This window comes from Coregonus lavaretus (genome assembly GCF_964263955.1).
Source record: "Coregonus lavaretus genome assembly, chromosome: 4".
In the NCBI taxonomy this organism is placed as follows: domain Eukaryota; kingdom Metazoa; phylum Chordata; class Actinopteri; order Salmoniformes; family Salmonidae; genus Coregonus; species Coregonus lavaretus.
In genome coordinates, this window is record NC_139991.1 from 36,528,171 (window position 1) to 36,549,133 (window position 20,963).

Consider the following 20,963-nt stretch of genomic DNA (forward strand, 5'->3'; position numbering starts at 1 on the left):
ACGAGTGGGAGGAGGTAAGTGAACTGACATTGTGGTGTCATGACAACAATCTCTCCCTCAAAGTCAGCAAAACAAAGGAGTTAATTCTTGACTTCAGGAAGCAGAGTGTGTGTGTGGTGGTGACCAAGTGTTCAGTAAGGGCCTCAAAATCATGTTTTGATCGGACAGCACTATAGTAGGCAGAACCAAACCAATCAGTATATACAGTGAGGGAAAAAAGAATTTGATCCCCTGCTGATTTTGTACGTTTGCCCACTGACAAAGACATGATCAGTCTATATTTTTAATGGTTGGTTTATTTGAACAGTGAGAGACAGAATAACAACAAAATAAGTATTTGACCCCTCTGCAAAACATGACTTAGTACTTGGTGGCAAAACCCTTGTTGGCAATCACAGAGGTCCGACGTTTCTTGTAGCCACCAGGTTTGCACACATCTCAGGAGGGATTTTGTCCAACTCCTCTTTGCAGATCTTCTCCAAGTCATTAAGGTTTTGAGGCTGACGTTTGGCAACTCAAACCTTCAGCTCCCTCCACAGATTTTCTATGGGATTAAGGTCTGGAGACTGGCTAGGCCACTCCAGGAATTTAATGTGCTTCTTCTTGAGCCACTCCTTTGTTGCCTTGGCCGTGTGTTTTGGGTCATTGTCATGCTGGAATACCCATCCACGACCCATTTTCAATGCCCTGGCTGAGGGAAGGAGGTTCTCACCCAAGATTTGAAGGTACATGGCCCCGTCCATCGTCCCTTTGATGCGGTGAAGTTGTCCTGTCCCCTTAGCAGAACCCCCCCCCAAAAGCATAGTTTCCACCATTTATGTTTGACGGTAGTTTATGGTTGTCGTGTAGTTTTTGTTCTCACTGTTCCATGTCACACTCCTAATTTGCATGAATTATGTTACGGGTCTCATGTCCATCCACCCTAGACGTTTAGAGCCACGGGGTTCGTAACATTAGTTAGAACCACTAGTTAGAACCGCTAAGCTACTGCTAATCATACAAAAGTACAGGGGGTGGTCCGCTCAGGTCTAACTAGTGTTTATAGACAGTTTTCTTTCTACGGGTAATGTACGCCCAAGGGCAGCTTGCTTAACCTCCCCTTTTCCCAGAAACACACAAAGTTACCAAACAAAGTAATCAGCAAATTACTGAGTACACAATACACAGGACACCACCGTATCCATACTCACATACAAAAAGTAGTCTAACAAAGTTACTAAACAGCGGAACCAGCAACTTAGTGCGTAAACAATACACAGGACAACACAGTGTCCATACTCACATACGGAAATAGTCTCTCTCTCACAACAAACATAACTGACTGGTTTTTAAACAATGGGATGTGTGATTGAAAAACCAGCAACAGGTGGCGCCATGCAGAGGAATGTTCACTGATTGGTCCACCTTAGCAATCAGCAGACATCTCAACAACCACCAATCAGGAACATACAGGACACCTGTGATTAGGGCAGAAGGAGAGGAAAACACAGGACACAGGATACCTGTATCCGTAACACTCCCACCCTTAAAAGAGCAAACCACAATGGTTTTCGACACACGTACCATCACAACACCCAAATTCACAAATCATCCTGCCGGGATAACAAAAAAAAAACCTAGATCATTAAACACGAGACAAAGCATCTGCCAACACATTATCCAACCCCTTTTTGTGGCGGATCTCCAAATTATAATTTTGCACAACAAGTGCCCAATGCATAAGGCGTTGGTTCTGGTTGTACATCCGGTGGAGAAACACTAAGGGGTTATGGTCAGTATACACTATCACTGGTAATGCACTGGAACCCACATAAACTTCAAAGTACTGCAGAGCTAACAACAAAGCTAGAGCTTCTTGTTCAATGGTGGAATAGTTTGTCTGACATTTGTTAAATTTCCGTGAAAAATAACAGACAGGATGGTCCACTCCACTCTGGTCCTGCTGCAGTAGAACAGCACCAGCACCTCTGGCACTTGCATCTACCTCCAGTTTAAACGGTCGTTCAAAATCTGGCGCAGCAAGAACAGGAGTACTACATAAGAGTGCTTTAGCAGTGTTGAAAGCAGTACGACAATCTTCAGACCATACAAATTTTCTCGCCGGACTGAGCAAATCCGTTAATGGAGCAACTACCGCAGAGAAATTTTTACAGAAACTACGGTAGTAGCCAACCATCCCTAAAAAACGGCGTAGCTCTCTTCTGGTGGTAGGTGCGGGAAATGCATTTATAGCTGAGACCTTGGCATCTAGAGGGCGCACCTGACCATGGCCGACCTGTTTACCGAGATAAGTAACAGTGGCCTTCCCAAACTCGCACTTTGCTAAGTTCAGGGTTAGAGAAGCGGTTGCTAGACGTTCACACACTACCCTTAGAGTGTTAACATGATCAGACCACTCAGTTGAATAAATTACCAGATCATCAAGGTAAGCACTACAATTAGGAACTCCAGCCAATACTGTGTTAACCAGGCGTTGGAAAGTGGCTGGTGCGTTCCGCATCCCAAATGCCATGACAGCATATTGTAGGAAGTGATCTGGGGTCACAAAGGCAGAGATGTCGGAGGCACGTGAGGTTAACGGCACCTGCCAGTAACCTTTTAGAAGATCTAGTTTGGTTACATACGTAGCAGCACCAACAGTATCAATACAGTCATCTAGTCTGGGTAACGGGAACGAGTCGGGCACTGTGACAGCATTGACCTTCCGATAGTCCGTACATAATCTGGACGTCCCATCAGGTTTAGGAACCAGAATGCACGGAGAACTCCAAGGACTTGAACTTGGCATAGCCAGGTTATTCTCCAGCAAATAACCGACCTCATCCCTCATTATCTTTCTTTTAGAGACGTTGACACGATAAGCATGTTGCTTGATAGGTGCAGCGTTTCCAACGTTAATGTCATGTTCTAACACATTTGTGCATGTAGGAACATCATTAAAAAGACATGAAAAGCTGTGTAATAGTCTCACAATATCATCTGACTGTCTGTCCGTTAAATGAATCAGGTTTGACGGGAGAGACAGCAGCATCTCTGAATTGGGCAATCTAGCACACTGCTGCTGAGTATTGCGCAACTCCAAACCATCTCCGTCCACATCATTAACATGACCTCCCACTACAGCCGTAGCAGCAATAGAGACAGCCGACTCGGCCAGTTTCTCTGGACTGTCTATCTGAGTGACGGGTCTGGTGTGGTATGTCTTCAACATGTTAACGTGGCACACACGAGATTGGCGTTTTCTATCAGGAGTCTGTATCACGTAGTCAGTTTCACTTAGTTTCTTTTCAATGACATATGGACCAGAGAAACGTGCTGACAATGACGCTCCTGGCACAGGCAACAATACAAGAACTTGGTCACCTGGCTGCAGTGAACGAGAAACAGCCTGTGTGTCATAGTGTCGTTTCATCTGTTTCTGTGAGGAAGACAGCGCTTCCTTTGCTAGAGCACAGGCACCATGTAGGCGCTCACGAAAGCGACTAACGTAGTCCAACACATTTTCTTTCACACACAACTCTTGTGATAAAAACTGATCCTTAAGGACTTTCATAGGTCCTCTCATGGTGTGTCCAAACACCAGTTCAGCTGGGCTGAACCCTAGGGATTCCTGTACTGTCTCACGGACAGCAAACAAAACTAGAGGAACTCCCTCATCCCAATCTTTCTCAGATTCCAAGCAATATTTACGGAGCATAGACTTCAGTGTCTGATGCCAACGTTCAAGCGCACCCTGAGACTCTGGATTTTAACACTTGTTTGAAAAGTTTAGAAAGGAAATTCGTACCCTGATCAGTTTGTATCACCTTAGGTAACCCAAAATTGAGAAGAATTTGATCAACGCTTTACTCACCACCGGAGCAGTAATCCTTCGCAGAGGAATGGCCTCTGGGTACCTGGTGGCCACACACATAATCGTCAACATAAACTGGTTACCAGATTTTGTCTTTGGTAATGGTCCAACACAATCAACCAACACATGTTCGAATGGTTCACCTATGGCCGGTATGGGACAAAGAGGCGCGGGGGAAATAACCTGGTTCGGTTTCCCAGTTACTTGACAGGTGTGGCAAGTCCGACAGAACTGAGCCACATCTTGCTTTAAACCAGGCCAAAAGAAATGTCGCAAAACTCGATCATAAGTCTTGGTGACTCCCAGATGTCCGGACCACTGGTGATCATGAGCGAGGGATAAAACATTTTGTCGAAAGGCTGTAGGAATCACTATTTGGTAAACAGCATTCCAGTCTCCGCCAGCGTCAACATGGGATGTCCATTTACGCATGAGGAGATTACCATCAATAAAGTATGCCATGTTTTTCTTCTTTAGCTCCTCCTCTGAGACAACACTAGAAAAACATTTAGCCAGGCTAATGTCAACCTTTTGGTTAGCGATCAGCTGCTCACGAGTAACTGGTAACTGTATTGCCTCAGCAACAAGTTCCACATCCTTCTTCCTTTCTCTGGACTGTTGGTCAGACTGCACCAGCTTACCAGAGGTAGCACCCGAACTATCCTCTGGGTCACACTCTCTGAATAGAATCGTGTTCGACAAATCTATCACTTCACCCACTTGTCGTGCTTGAGCACGTGTGACAGCACAAGCGGGGAACACATCTGGATAACCCTGTGCCAGCTCCTCGGAGAGAGACTGGTCACTTTTATCCAATACCTCCAATACGGGTATCACCTTTCCTCCGGCAATATCGTTGCCCATTATAAATGTCACACCTTTTACTGGCAACATAGGACGTACGCCAACTCTGAACACTCCACTGACTAACTCAGAGTATACGTTGACAAAGTGCAATGGCACGGGGACGAATCCCATTTCAATTCCTTGTACTAACACATTGGAACCACAATATGTATTATTGGACAAGGGCAACACATCAGATAGTATGAACGACTGCGCCGCACCAGTATCTCTGAGGATTCTAACTGGACGCTGAGACGCTTCGTCATCTGATATAGAAACAAACCCCTCAAAAATGAACGGTTCATAACTGTGATCTGGGACAGGGACTTTCAAACCACATTCACTATGAGGCCTCTGTCTTGATTCCGGCCTTACAACCGTACGAATCAGCCCAACACCCGTTGGCGGCCTGGCGTGCTGAGGCATCCCCGGTTTGCGTTTAAGCAGAAAGCAATCATTAACCAAATGTCCCACCTTATGACAATAGAAACAGTGACGCACATCTTTTGGGCGTGCTGGATGTACTGCTGGTCGACTAGGACTAAAAGTTAGCAACTCTGCAGCCCTGCTCTCCGTATGAGCTGAAAACACGCTCTTATGCGTCAACACAAACTCGTCTGCCAATACAGACGCTTCCGACAGTGAGGATACTTTCTGTTCGTTCAGATAAACTACAATGCGTTCGGGTAAGCAATTTTTAAACTCTTCTAACAAGATTAACTCCCGTAGAGAGTTAAAATCAGTTACCTTACTAGCACTGTGCCATTTGTCAAACAGATTTCCTTTGTCTCTAGCAAACTCCACATAAGTCTGAGTAGAAGCCTTTTTATGAGACCTAAATCTCTGTCGATATGCCTCAGGAACAAGCTCATAGGCACGAAGAACAGTAGCTTTGACCACGTCATAATTTAAGCTGTCTTCAAGAGGTAGCGCTGACAGAACCTCTTGGGCTTTACCTGTTAATTTACACTGTAGTAATAGGCACCATACCTCTTCGGGCCATTTCAATGCTACCGCTATACGTTCAAACACACTGAAATAGGAATCAACCTCTGACTCCCTAAACACAGGTACCAAAGTGATCTGTCTACTAATATCAAAAGTAGTAGACGACACAGCTGGTGAGGATGGCTCACTAGCAGGCATAGTATGAGCAGAGACTAACCTCGCTGTTTCTGCCTCTATTTCCATTTTACGCATCTCCAGTTCTTGATCAAGCCTACGCGTCTCCAGTTCCATCTTACGCGTCTCCAGTTCTTGATCAAGCCTACGCGTCTCCAGTTCCATCTTACGCGTCTCCAGTTCCTGATCAAGCCTACGCGTTTCCAGCTTGTCTAGCCTGATTTGTGCCCGCTCTTCCGCTTCCATTTGGAGTCGTGTCGAGCGGACATCCATCCTGGCATCACTGTCAGTCAGTGGGGAGAGTGGGTCATAACGGGGCAATGTGGCTGGAGCCTTAGCCTCGTCCTCAGACACTGATGGGCTTACAGGAACAGCAACCACATCCCCTACAGGAGCAGCAGACTCAGGCGGCGGTACCTCAAGCACTCGCTCGCTCAACAATATTTCTAACACTGCTTTCCTCACTTCGGCTTTCACTAAAACCCTTGATATCGGTACAGAAAAGTGGTCAGCCAAAGCCTGTAGATCCACTCTACGGCAATTCTCAAAAACCTCCCACGTAGGGTTTTCCAAAAATGCATCCAACTCAAAAGTAGCCATCCTAAACTAGCAACACGACCCGTCGAATACTGAACACACACAAAAACAACTGGTAGTTACAGCTGCCAAGCTCAACACTGAACCAGACACTAACTAATTTGCATGAGTATCAATGAGATAGATCCCAGACGAACCCCCACATTATGTTTGACGGTGGGGATGGTGTTCTTGGGGTCATAGGCAGCATTCCTCCTCCTCCAAACACGGCGAGTTGAGTTGATGCCAAAGAGCTCCAATTTGGTCTCATCTGACCACAACACTTTCACCCAGTTCTCCTCTGAATCATTCAGATGTTCATTGGCAAACTTCAGACGAGCCTGTATACAGTGGGGAGAACAAGTATTTGATATACTGCCGATTTTGCAGGTTTTCCTACTTACAAAGCATGTAGAGGTCTATAATTTTTATCATAGGTACACTTCAACTGTGAGAGACGGAATCTAAAAAAATCCAGAAAATCACATTGTATGATTTTTAAGTAATTAATTTGCATTTTATTGCATGCCATAAGTATTTGATCACCTACCAACCAGTAAGAATTCCGGCTCTCACAGACCTGTTAGTTTTTCTTTAAGAAGCCCTCCTGTTCTCCACTCATTACCTGTATTAACTGCACCTGTTTGAACTCGTTACCTGTATAAAAGACACCTGTCCACACACTCAATCAAACAGACTCCAACCTCTCCACAATGGCCAAGACCAGAGAGCTGTGTAAGGACATCAGGGATAAAATTGTAGACCTGCAAAAGGCTGGGATGGGCTACAGGACAATAGGCAAGCAGCTTGGTGAGAGGGCAACAACTGTTGGCGCAATTATTAGAAAATGGAAGAAGTTCAAGATGACGGTCAATCACCCTCGGTCTGGGGCTCCATGCAAGATCTCACCTCGTGGGGCATCAATGATCATGAGGAAGGTGCTACAGAACTACATGGCAGGACCTGGTCAATGACCTGAAGAGAGTTGGGACCACAGTCTCTAAGAAAACCATTAGTAACACACTACGCCGTCATGGATTAAAATCCTGCAGCGCACGTAAGGTCCCTCTGCTCAAGCCAGCGCATGTCCAGGCCCGTCTGAAGTTTGCCAATGACCATATGCATGATCCAGAGGTGGAATGGGAGAAGGTCATGTGGTCTGATGAGACAAAAATAGAGCTTTTTGGTCTAAACTCCACTCGCCATGTTTGGAGGAAGAAGAAGGATGAGTACAACCCCAAGAACAACATCCCAACCGTGAAGCATGGAGGTGGAAACATCATTCTTTGGGGATGCTTTTCTGCAAAGGGGACAGGACGACTGCACCGTATTGAGGGGAGGATGGATGGGGCCATGTATTGCGAGATCTTGGCCAACAACCTCCTTCCCTCAGTAAGAGCATTGAAGATGGGTCGTGGCTGGGTCTTCCAGCATGACAACGACCCGAAACACACAGCCAGGGCAACTAAGGAGTGGCTCTGTAAGAAGCATCTCAAGGTCCTGGAGTGGCCTAGCCAGTCTCCAGACCTGAACCCAATAGAACATCTTTGGAGGGAGCTGAAAGTCCGTATTGCCCAGCGACAGCCCCGAAACCTGAAGGATCTGGAGAAGGTCTGTATGGAGGAGTGGGCCAAAATCCCTGCTGCAGTGTGTGCAAACCTGGTCAAGACCTACAGGAAACGGATGATCTCTGTAATTGCAAACAAAGGTTTCTGTACCAAATATTAAGTTCTGCTTTTCTGATGTATCAAATACTTATGTCATGCAATAAAATGCAAATTAATTACTTAAAAATCATACAATGTGATTTTCTGGATTTTTGTTGTAGATTCCGTCTCTCACAGTTGAAGTGTACCTATGATAAAAATGACAGTCCTCTACATGCTTTGTAAGTAGGAAAACCTTCAATATCGGCAGTGTATCAAATACTTGTTCTCCCCACTGTACGTGCTTTCTTGAGCAGGGGGACCTTGCGGGCGCTGCAGGATTTCAGTCCTTCATGGCGTAGTGTGTTACCAATTGTTTTCTTGGTGACTATGGTCCCAGGTGCCTTGATCATTGACAAGATCCTCCCGTGTAGTTTTGGGCTGATTCCTCACCGTTCTCATGATCATTGCAAGTCCACGAGGTGAGATCTTGCATGGAGCCCCAGGCCGAGGTAGATTGACAGTTCTTTTGTGTTTCTTCCATTTGCAAATAATCGCACCAACTGTTGTCACCTTCTCACCAAGCTGCTTGCCGATGGTCTTGTAGCCCATTCCAGCCTTGTGTAGTTCTACAATCTTGTCCCTGACATCCTTGGAAAGCTCGTTTGTCTTGGCCATGGTGGAGAGTTTGGAATCTGATTGATTAATTGCTTCTGTGGACAGGTGTCTTTTTATACAGGTAACAAGCTGAGATTAGGAGCACTCCCTTTAAGAGTGTGGTCCTAATCTCAGCTTGTTACCTGTATAAAAGACACCTGGGAGCCAGAAATCTTTCTAATTGAGAGGGGGTCAAATAATTATTTCCCTCATTTAAAATGCAAATTAATTTATTACATTTTTGACATGCGTTTTTCTGGATTTTTTTGTTGTTATTCTGTCTATCTCGCAGTTCAAATTAACCTACCATTAAAATTATAGACTGATAATTTCTGTGTCAGTGGGCAAATGTAAAAAATCAGCAGGGGATCAAATACTTTTTTCCCTCACTGTAAGTGACATAAAGAATGATAGTAACAAGCTTTGGCCCACCTTAAATGAAAGTTTTGGCAAAAGGGCCAAAATTTGAATCAGATGGCTCATTAATCACAAAACCCACTGATATTGCCAACTACTTTAAGGATTTTTTCATTGGCAAGATTAGCAAATTTAGGCATGACATGCCAGCAACAAACAATGACACTACACATCCAAGTATATCTGACCAAATTATGAAAGTGTGGAAGAGGTGAAAAAGTGATTGTTGTCTATCAACAATGACAAGCCACCAGGGTCCGACAACTTGGATGGAAAATTACTGAGGATAATAGCGGAAGATATTGCCACTCGTATTTGCCATATCTTCAATTTAAGCCTACTAGAAAGTGTGTGCCCTCAGGCCTGGAGGGAAGCAAAAGTTATTCCCCTACCTAAGAATAGTAAAGCCCCCTTTACTGGCTCAAATAGCCGACCAATCAGCCTGTTACCAACCCTTAGTAAACTTTTGGAAAAAATTGTGTTTGACCAGACACAGTGCTATTTTACAGTAAACAAATTGACAACAGACTTTCAGCACGCCTATAGGGAAGGACATTCAACAAGCACAGCACTTACACAAATGACTGATGATTGGCTAAGCGAAATTGATGATAAAAAGATTGTGGGGCTGTTTTGTTAGACTTCAGTGCGGCTTTTGACATTATCGATCATAGTCTGTTGCTGGAAAAACGTATGTGTTAGGGCTGTGGCGGTCACGAAATTTCGACAGCCTGTGATTGTCAAACAAATAACTGTCGGTCTCATGGTAATTGACCGTTAATTAACATAAACACATATAGCATCTCCTGGCTTCCACACATAACCTACAAGCCACTGATGCAGACCTTTTTGGAACATGTCATCAATGCACTTAAATAGCGACTGGAGGACGCTTTTCCCCGTGGTTTATTTTCATGCCAGCCAGGTAGGCTATACTCCTGTTATAAATATAAGCAATATGCTTAATATTAGGAAAGTTGAGAAATAAATATAGTAGGTCTAGCCTATATAAAGATGATTGGATCCTCGTATTTTTATTAGCGGCCATCACTCTGTTTTCTGCCGCAATTGCATAGCCTATAAAAATTTTGCACAACCTGAGCTCATGGGCTCTCATTAAGTGTTTGATTAGATTTTTGAATACATTTGCATTGATGTCAGAGTGATTAGAGGGGCAATAGAGTGCTGAGTACCAGGCAGTTAGCATGTTTGGTAGGCTACTAATGACCAGCAGCAGCATCAGAGCTTGGAGAAGCCTAATTACCGTGACTAAACGGTCATGTGGAATTTGACTGCCGTTATGACTCGTGACCGCCGGTGTGGCGGTAATACTGTCACAGTAACAGCCATACTTTATGGCTTTACACCCCCTGCTATAATGTGGATAAAGAGTTACCTGTCTAACAGAACACAGAGGAGGTTCTTTAATTGAAGCCTCTCCAACAAAATCCAGGTAGAATCAGGAATTTCCCAGGGCAGCTGTCTAGGCCCTTTACTTTTTTTCAATCTTTACTAACGACATGCCACTGGCTTTGAGTAAAGCCAGTGTGTGTGTGTGTACGTATGCAGATGACTCAAAACTATAAACGTCAGCTACCACAGCAACTGAAATGACAGCAACACTTAACAAAGAGCTGCAGTTAGTTTCAGAATGGGTGGCAAGGAATAAGTTAGTCCTAAATATTTCTAAAACTAAAAGCATTTTATTTGGGCAAATCACTCACTAAACCCTAAACCTCAACTAAATCTTGTAATGAATAATGTGGAAATTGAGCAATTTGAGGAGACTAAATTGCTTGGAGTAACCCTGGATTGTAAACTGTCATGGTCAAAACATATTGACAAAACAGTAGCTAGGATGGGGAGAAGTCTGTCTATAATAAAGCGCTGCTCAGCATTCTTAACAGCACTATCCACAAGGCAGGTCCTACAGGCCCTAGTTTTGTCTCACCTGGACTACTGTTCAGTCGTGTGGTCAGGTGCCACAAAGAGGGACTTAGGAAAATTACAATTGGCCCCGAACAGGGCAGCATGGCTGGCCCTTGGATGTACACAGAGAGCTAACATTAATAATATGCATGTCAATCTCTCCTGGCTCAAAGTGGAGGAGAGATTGACTTCATCACTGCTTGTATTTGTGAGAGGTATTGACATGTTGAATGCACAGAGCTGTCTGTTTGAACTACTGGCACACAGCTCGGACACCCATACATACCCCACAAGACATGCCACCAGAGGTCTCTTCACAGTCCCCAAGTCCAAAACAGACTATGGGAGGCGCACAGTACTACAGTCGTGGTCAAAAGTTTTGAGAATGACACAAATATTAATTTTCACAAAGTCTGCTGCCTCAGTTTTTATGATGGCAATTTGCATATACTCCAGAATGTCATGAAGAGTGATCAGATGAATTGCAATTAATTGCAAAGTCCCTCTTTGCCATGAAAATGAACTTAATTCCCAAAAAACATTTCCACTGCATTTCAGCCCTGCCACAAAAGGACCAGCTGCCATCATGTCAGTGATTCTCTCGTTAACACAGGTGAGAGTGTTGACGAGGACAAGGCTGGAGATCACTCTGTCATGCTGATTGAGTTAGAATAAAAGACTGGAAGCTTTAAAAGGAGGGTGATGCTTAAAATCATTGTTAACCATGGTTACCTGCAAGGAAACACGAGCCGTCATCATTGCTTTGCACAAAAAGGGCTTCACAGGCAAGGATATTGCTGCTAGTAAGATTGCACCTAAATCAACCATTTATCGGATCATCAAGAACTTCAAGGAGAGAGGTTCAATTGTTGTGAAGAAGGCTTCAGGGCGCCTGAGAAAGTCCAGCAAGCGCCAGGACCATCTCCTAAAGTTGATTCAGCTGCGTGATCGGTGCACCACCAGTGCAGAGCTTGCTCGGGAATGGCAGCAGGCAAGTGTGAGTGCATCTGCACACATTGAGGCAAAGACTTTTGGAGGATGGCCTGGTGTCAAGAATGGCAGCGAGGAAGCCACTTCTCTCCAGGAAAACCATCAGGGACAGACTGATATTCTGCAAAAGGTACAGAGATTTTACTGCTGAGGACTGGGGTAAAGTAATTTTCTCTGATGAATCCCCTTTCCGATTGTTTGGGGCATCCGGAAAAAAGCTTGTCCGGAGAAGACAAGGTGAGCGCTACCATCAGTCCTGTGTCATGCCAACAGTAAAGCATCCTGAGACCATTCATGTGTGGGGTTGCTTCTCAGCCAAGGGAGTGGGCTCACTCACAATTTTGCCTAAGAACACAGCCATGAATAAAGAATGGTACCAACACATCCTCCGAGAGCAACTTCTCCCAACCATCCAAGAACAGTTTGGTGACGAACAATGCCTTTTCCAGCATGATGGAGCACCTTGCCATAAGGCAAAAGTGATAACTAAGTGGCTCGGGGAACAAAACATCGACATTTTGGGTCCATGACCAGGAAACTCCCCAGACCTTAATCCCATTGAGAACTTGTGGTCAATCCTCAAGAGGCGGGTGGACAAACAAAAACCCACAAATTCTGACAAACTCCAAGCATTGATTATGCAAGAATGGGCTGCCATCAATCAGGATGTGGCCCAGAAGTTAATTGACAGCATGCCAGGGCGGATTGCAGAGGTCTTGAAAAAGAAGGGTCAACACTGCAAATATTGACTCTTTGCATAAACTTAAAGTAATTGTCAATAAAAGCCTGACACTTATGGAATGCTTGTAATTATACTTCAGTATACCATAGTTACAGTGGGGAGAACAAGTATTTGATACACTGCCGATTTTGCAGGTTTTCCTACTTACAAAGTATGTAGAGGTCTGTAATTTTTATCATAGGTACACTTCAACAGTGAGAGACGGAATCTAAAACAAAAATCCAGAAAATCACATTGTATGATTTTTAAGTAATTAATTTGCATTTTATTGCATGACATAAGTATTTGATACATCAGAAAAGCAGAACTTAATATTTGGTACAGAAACCTTTGTTTGCAATTACAGAGATCATACGTTTCCTATAGCCCACTCCTCCATACAGACCTTCTCCAGATCCTTCAGGTTTCGGGGCTGTCGCTGGGCAATACAGACTTTCAGCTCCCTCCAAAGATTTTCTATTGGGTTCAGGTCTGGAGACTGGCTAGGCCACTCCAGGACCCTGAGATGCTTCTTATGGAGCCACTCCTTAGTTGCCCTGGCTGTGTGTTTCGGGTCGTTGTCATTGTTACGGATACAGGTATCCTGTGTCTTTTTGTGTTTTTCCTCTCCTTCTGCCCTAATCACAGGTGTCCTGTATGTTCCTGATTGGTGGTCGTTGGGGTGTCTGCTGATTGCTGAGGTGGACCAATCAGTGGACATTCCTCTGCATTGCACCACCTGTTTCTGGTTTTTCAATCACACATCCCATTGTTTAAAAGCCGGTCAGTTGTGTTTGTAGAGAGGAGACTATTTTCCGTATGTGAGTATGAATACTGTGGTGTCCTGTGTACTCACTCATTTGCTGGTTACTCTGTTTGGTAACTTTGTTGTGTGTTTCTGGGAAAAGGGGAATTTAAGCAAGTTGCCCTTGGGCATACGTTAACCGTAGGAAGAAAACTGTCTAAAAACACTAGTTAGACCTGAGCGGACCACCCACTGTATTTTTGTATGATTAGCAGTAGCTTAGCGGTTCTTGAGGCAGGCAAGATCAGTTTAGGGGTTTTTCACACTATTGTTTCATTTCTTGGGTCCTGCTCAGCCCTTTTTCCCAAACCTTTACCGTGTGTTCAAAAATAAACATTTTATGTTTGACGGTAGTTCATGGTTGTCGTGTAGTTTTGCATGCTACTCATGCAAATTAGTGTAGTGTCTGGTTCAGTGTTGAGCTTGGCAGCTGTAACTAACTGGTTTTGTGTTCAGTATTCGTCGGCTCGTGTTGCTAGTTTAAGATGGCTACTTTTGAGTTGGATGCCTTTTTGGAAAACTCTACGTGGGAGGTTTTTGAGAATTGCCGTAGAGTGGATCTACAGGCTTTGGCTGACCACTTCTGTACCCATATCAAAGGTTTTAGTGAAAGCAGAAGTTAGGAAAACAGTGTTAGAGATATTGTTGAACGAGCGAGTGCTGGAGTTACCGCCGCCTGAGTCTGCTGCTCCTGTAGGGGATGTGGCTGCTGCTCCTGTAAGCCTGTCGGTGTCTGAGGACGAGGCTCCAGCCACATTGCCCCGTTTTGACCCACTCTCCCCACTGTCCGACAGTGATGTTAGGATGGATGTCCGCTCGACACGGCTCCAAATGGAGGCGGAAGAGCGGGCACAAATCAGGCAAGACAAGCTGGAAATGCGTAAGCTAGAGGCAGAACAGGAGACGCGTAAGCTAGAGGCAGAACAGGAGACGCGTAAGCTAGAGGCAGAACATGAGACGCGTAAGCTAGAGGCAGAACAGGAGACGCGTAGGCTTGATCAAGAACTGGAGAGGCGTAAACTGGAACTAGAGGCAGAAACCGCGAGGTTAGTCTGCTCATACTATGCCTGCTAGTGAGCCGTCCTCACCAGCTGTGTCGTCTGCTACTTTTGATATTAGTAGACAGATCACCTTGGTACCTGTGTTTAGGGAGTCAGAGGTTGATTCCTATTTCAGTGTTTTTGAACGTATAGCAGTATCATTGAAATGGCCCGAAGAGGTATGGTGCCTATTACTTCAGTGTAAATTAACAGGTAAAGCCCAAGAGGTTCTGTCAGCGCAGACAGCTTGAATTATGACGTGGTCAAAGCTACTGTTCTTCGTGCCTATGAGCTTGTTCCTGAGGCATATCGACAGAGATTTAGGTCTCATAAAAAGTATTCTACTCAGACTTATGTGGAGTTTGCTAGAGACAAAGGAAATCTGTTTGACAAATGGCACAGTGCTAGTAAGGTAACTGATTTTAACTCTCTACGGGAGTTAATCTTGTTAGAAGAGTTAAAAAATTGCTTACCCGAACGCATTGTAGTTTATCTGAACGAACAGAAAGTATCCTCACTGTCGGAAGCGTCTGTATTGGCAGACGAGTTTGTGTTTACGCATAAGAGCGTGTTTTCGGCTCGTACGGAGAGCAGGGCCGCAGAGTTGCTAACTTTTAGTCCTAGTCGACCAGCAGTACATCCAGCACGCCCAAAAGATGTGCGTCACTGTTTATATTGTCATAAGGTGGGACATATGGTTAATGATTGCTTTCTGCTAAAACGCAAACGGGATGCCTCAGCACGCCAGGCAGCCAACGGGTGTTGGGCTGATTCGTATGGTTGTAAGGCCGGAATCAAAGCAGATGCCTCATGGTGAATGTGGTTTGAAAGTCACAGTCCCAGATCACAGTTATGAACCGTTCATTTTTGAGGGGTTTGTTTCCATATCAGATGACGAAGCATCTCAGTGCCCGGTTAGAATCCTCAGAGATACTGGTGCAGCGCAGTCGTTCATACTATCTGACGTGTTGCCCTTGTCCAATAATACATATTGTGGTTCCAGTGTGTTAGTACAAGGAATTGAAATGGGATTCGTCCCAGTGCCATTGCACTTTGTGAACGTACACATTGAGTTAGTTAGTGGATTGTTCAGAGTTGGAGTACGTCCTATGTTGCCAGTAAAAGGTGTGACATTTATAATGGACAACGATATTGCCGGAGGAAAGGTGGTACCCATATTGGAGGTATTGGATAAAAGTGACCAGTCTCTCTCCGAGGAGCTGGCACAGGGTTATCCAGATGTGTTCCCCGCTTGTGCTGTCACACGTGCTCAAGCACGACAAGTGGGTGACGTGATAGATTTGTCGAACACGATTCTATTCAGAGAGTGTGACCCAGAGGATAGTTTGGGTGCTACCTCTGGTAAGCTGGTGCAGTCTGACCAACAGCACAGAGAAAGGAAGAAGGATGTGGAACTTGTTGCTGAGGCAATACAGTTACCAGTCACTCGTGAGCAGCTGATCGCTAACCTGAAGGTTGACATTAGCCTGGCTAAATGTTTTTCTAGTGTTGTCTCAGAGGAGGAGCTAAAGAAGAAAAACATGGCATACTTCATTGATGGTAATCTCCTCATGCGTAAATGGACATCCCATGTTGACGCTGGCGGAGATTGGAATGCTGTTTACCAAATAGTGATTCCTACAGCCTTTCGACAAAATGTTTTATCCCTCGCTCATGATCACTAGTGGTCCGGACATCTGGGAGTCACCAAGACTTATGATCGGGTTTTGCGACATTTCTTTTGGCCTGGTTTAAAACGAGGTGTGGCTCAGTTCTGTCGGACTTGCCACACCTGTCAAGTGACTGGGAAACCGAACCAGGTTATTCCTCCCGCGCCTCTTTGTCCCATACCGGCCATAGGTGAAACATTCGAACATGTGATGGTTGATTGTGTTGGACCATTACCAAAGACAAAATCTGGTAACCAGTTTCTGTTGACGATTATGTGTGTGGCCACCAGGTACCCAGAGGCCATTCCTCTGCGAAGGATTACTGCTCCTGTGGTGAGTAAAGCGTTGATCAAATTCTTAACTTTTGGGTTACCTAAGGTGGTACAAACTGATCAGGGTACGAATTTCCTTTCTAAACTTTTCAAACAAGTGTTAAAATCCTTGTCAGTTACACACCGTGTGTCAAGCGCATATCACCCAGAGTCTCAGGGTGATACGTTGGCAGATGCTTTGTCTCGTGTTTAAAGAACTAGGTTTTTTGTTATCCCGTCAGGATGCGGTTGATCTTTGAATTTTGGGTGTTGTGATGGTACGTGTGTCGCAAATCATTGTGGTTTGCTCTTTTAAGGGTGGGAGTGTTACGGATACAGGTATCCTGTGTCTTTTTGTGTTTTTCCTCTCCTTCTGCCCTAATCACAGGTGTCCTGTATGTTCCTGATTGGTGGTCGTTGGGGTGTCTGCTGATTGCTGAGGTGGACCAATCAGTGGACATTCCTCTGCATTGCACCACCTGTTTCTGGTTTTTCAATCACACATCCCATTGTTTAAAAGCCGGTCAGTTGTGTTTGTAGAGAGGAGACTATTTTCCGTATGTGAGTATGGATACTGTGGTGTTTTGTGTACTCACTCATTTGCTGGTTACTCTGTTTGGTAACTTTGTTGTGTGTTTCTGGGAAAAGGGGAATTTAAGCAAGTTGCCCTTGGGCATACGTTAACCGTAGGAAGAAAACTGTCTAAAAACACTAGTTAGACCTGAGCGGACCACCCACTGTATTTTTGTATGATTAGCAGTAGCTTAGCGGTTCTTGAGGCAGGCAAGATCAGTTTAGGGGTTTTTCACACTATTGTTTCATTTCTTGGGTCCTGCTCAGCCCTTTTTCCCAAACCTTTACCGTGTGTTCAAAAATAAACATTTTATGTTTGACGGTAGTTTATGGTTGTCGTGTAGTTTTTGTTCTCACTGTTCCATGTCACGATTCTAAGTTGCATGAATTATGTTACGGGTCTCTTGTCCATCCCCCCCTAGACGTTTAAAGCCACGGGGTTCGTAACAGTCTTGCTGGAAGACCCAGCCACGACCCATCTTCAATGCTCTTACTGAGGGAAGGAGGTTGTTGGCCAAGATCTCGCGATACATGGCCCCATCCATCCTCCCCTCAATACGGTGCAGTCGTCCTGTCCCCTTTGCAGAAAAGCATCCCCATGCTTCACGGTTGGGATGGTGTTCTTGGGGTTGTACTCATCCTCTTCTTCCTCCAAACACGGTGAGTGGAGTTTAGACCAAAAAACTCTATTTTTGTCTCATCAGACCACATGACCTTCTCCCATTCCTCCTCTGGATCATCCAGATGGTCATTGGCAAACTTCAGACGGGCCTGGACATGCGCTGGCTTGAGCAGGGGGACCTTGCGTGCGCTGCAGGATTTTAATCCATGATGGCGTAGTGTGTTACTAATGGTTTTCTTTGAGACTGTGGTCGCAGCTCTCTTCAGGTCATTGACCAGGTCCTGCCGTGTAGTTCTGGGCTGATCCCTCACCTTCCTCATGATCATTGATGCCCCACGAGGTGAGATCTTGCATGGAGCCCCAGACCGAGGGTGATTGACTGTCATCTTGAACTTCTTCCATTTTCTAATAATTGCGCCAACAGTTGTTGCCTTCTCACCAAGCTGCTTGCCTATTGTCCTGTAGCCCATCCCAGCCTTGTGCAGGTCTACAATTTTATCCCTGATGTCCTTACACAGCTCTCTGTTCTTGGCCATTGTGGAGAGGTTGGAGTCTGTTTGATTGAGTGTGTGGACAGTTGTCTTTTATACAGGTAACGAGTTTAAACAGGTGCAGTTAATACAGGTAATGAGTGGAGAACAGGAGGGCTTCTTAAAGAAAAACTAACAGGTCTGTGAGAGCCGGAATTCTTACTGGTTGGTAGGTGATCAAATACTTATGTCATGCAAATGAATTACTTAAAAATCATACAATGTGATTTTCAGGATTTTTGTTTTAGATTCCGTCTCTCACAGTTGAAGTGTACCTATGATAAATATTTCAGACCTCTACATGCTTTGTAAGTAGGAAAACCTGCAAAATCGGCAGTGTATCAAATACTTATTCTCCCCACTGTATCTACCAACAATTTTAATTCAACTTGACTCTCTCTTTTTTCTCTCCACCTCCTCCTCTGCATCTCTCTCTCTTCCTCCCTCCCTCCTCCAGACCACATCCCAGAAGACCTGCGTGACCCCTTCTACACGGACCAGTATGAGCAGGAGCACATCAAGCCACCCGTCATCCGACTGCTGCTGTCCGGGGAGCTGTACTGCCGTGTCTGTGGCCTCATCCTGAAGGGCGAGCAGGCCTCGGCGCTGCAGTCCCACCTGTCCGTCATCCAGGCCCTCTCCCGGAAAGGCATCTACGTCCTGGAGAGCGACAACAACCCAGTCTCCGACGGCGACCTGGACTGTAGCCCCATCAAGATGGTGAGTAGAACGTACTGGGCTGGATAGGGAGTTGTAGTTGGATTATGGGTTTAGGGTTTGAGTTTGGGCTGGGAAAGCTTAGTGTCGGAGGGTATGTGTTGCTATGTGTCTGCGTCCATATTTGGCTCTGGCTTTTGGAGTTGTTTCATTTAACTCCCCTACAGTTTTATTGATACAAATGAAGTAACCCTAATAAAATGTTGGTTTGTATACCAAATAGGAAATAAGAAGCCCTCTGTTTTGTTTTTGTACTTTTAGTGCAGCAGCTATGCCTGGTGGTGTTTACAGCAGTAAATGTGGCGCTACAGTGACAGTATTGTAACGCCTGTCAACAGTAGGGAACGATGGGGACAGGAAGGCCATCTGCTTTGACCCTGCTGTGGCATGTCTTCTGGCCAAATTAGCAGCACAGACACCAGCACTGTGTGTGTTAGTAAGAATTGTAAAACATTGTGTACGTGTGTTTTTGTTTTACTGTACTTTAGGGGTGTAACCCACAGTTCGGTACGTACTGCTGTTTTTGGGTCACGGGTTCGGTTTCGGTACAGCGGGAAAATTAAATGCCAACAGTTACTGTAGTTCATTTTCGTTTACAAAGTGTTGGTATTCCTGATTCCATATGATCATGAGTCCTATAATGCCTGATGAGAGCACAATCAGGAATAGCAACACTTTGTGAAATGGTTTGTCGAGATCGGTGTGGAAGAACATGACTGGCCTGCACAGAGCCCTGACCTCAACCACATTGAACACCTTTGGGTTGAATTGGAATGCCGACTGCGAGCCAGGCCTAATCTAAACCAACACCAGTGCCCGACCTCACTAATGCTCGTGGCTGAATGGAAGGAAGTCCGCACAGCAATGTTCCAATATCTACTGGAAAGCCTTCCCAGAACAGTGGAGGCTGTTATAGCAGCAAAGGGGGGGGGACCAACTCCATATTAATGGCCTTGATTTTTGGAATGAGAAGTTCGACGAGCAGGTGTCCACATACTTTTGTTCATGTAGTGTATGTATGTGTATACATACACTACCGGTCAAAAGTTTTAGAACACCTACTCATTCAAGGGTTTTTCTTTATTTTTACTATTTTCTACATTGTAGAATAATAGTGAAGACATCAACTATGAAATGACACATATGGAATCATGTAGTAACCCAAAAAGTGTTAAACAAATCAAAATATATTTTATTATTTGAGATTCTTTAAATAGCCACCCTTTGCCTTGATGACAGCTTTGCACACTCTTGGCATTCTCTCAACCAGCTTCACGAGGAATGCTTTTCCAACAGTCTTGAAGGAGTTCCCACATATGCTGAGCACTTGTTGGCTGCTTTTCAAATCAAATGTTATTTGTCACATTCACGTGTTTAGCAGATGTTATAGCGGGTGTAGCTAAATGCTTGTGCTTCTAGCTCCGACAGTGCAGTAATATCTAACAATTTCACAACATATACCCAATACACACAAAAAAGTAAGGAATGGGATTGAAGAATATATACATATATGGACAAGCAATGACAGAGCGGCATGGACTAAGATACAGAAGAATATTATAGAATGCAGTATATACAGTGAGGGAAAAAATTATTTGATCCCCTGCTGATTTTGTATGCTTGCCCACTGACAAAGAAAAGATCAGTCTAATTTTAATGGTAGGTTTATTTGAACAGTGAGAGATAGAAGAACAACAAAAAAATCCAGAAAAACGCATGTCAAAAATGTTATCAATTGATTTGCATTTTAATGAGGGAAATAAGTATTTGACCCCTCTGCAAAACATGACTTAGTACTTGATGCCAAAACCCTTGTTGGCAATCACAGAGGTCAGACGTTTCTACCATAAAAATTATAGACTGTTCATGTTTTTGTCAGTGGGCAAACGTACAAAATCAGCAGGGGATCAAATACTTTTTTCCCTCACTGTACATATG

The 20,963-nt window shown here is 44.6% G+C and overlaps 1 protein-coding gene across 1 annotated transcript in view; it reads left to right on the forward strand.

Moving 5' to 3' along the window:
- Positions 1-20,963, forward strand: part of LOC311127651 (calmodulin-regulated spectrin-associated protein 1-B-like) — a 190,689-nt gene that overhangs the window by 58,872 nt on the left and 110,854 nt on the right. Inside the window, exon 3 of the mRNA XM_084159485.1 lies at positions 18,766-19,028. Within this exon, the coding sequence (XP_084015611.1) occupies positions 18,766-19,028 (263 nt within the window). The remainder of the gene's footprint in view (positions 1-18,765; positions 19,029-20,963) is intronic.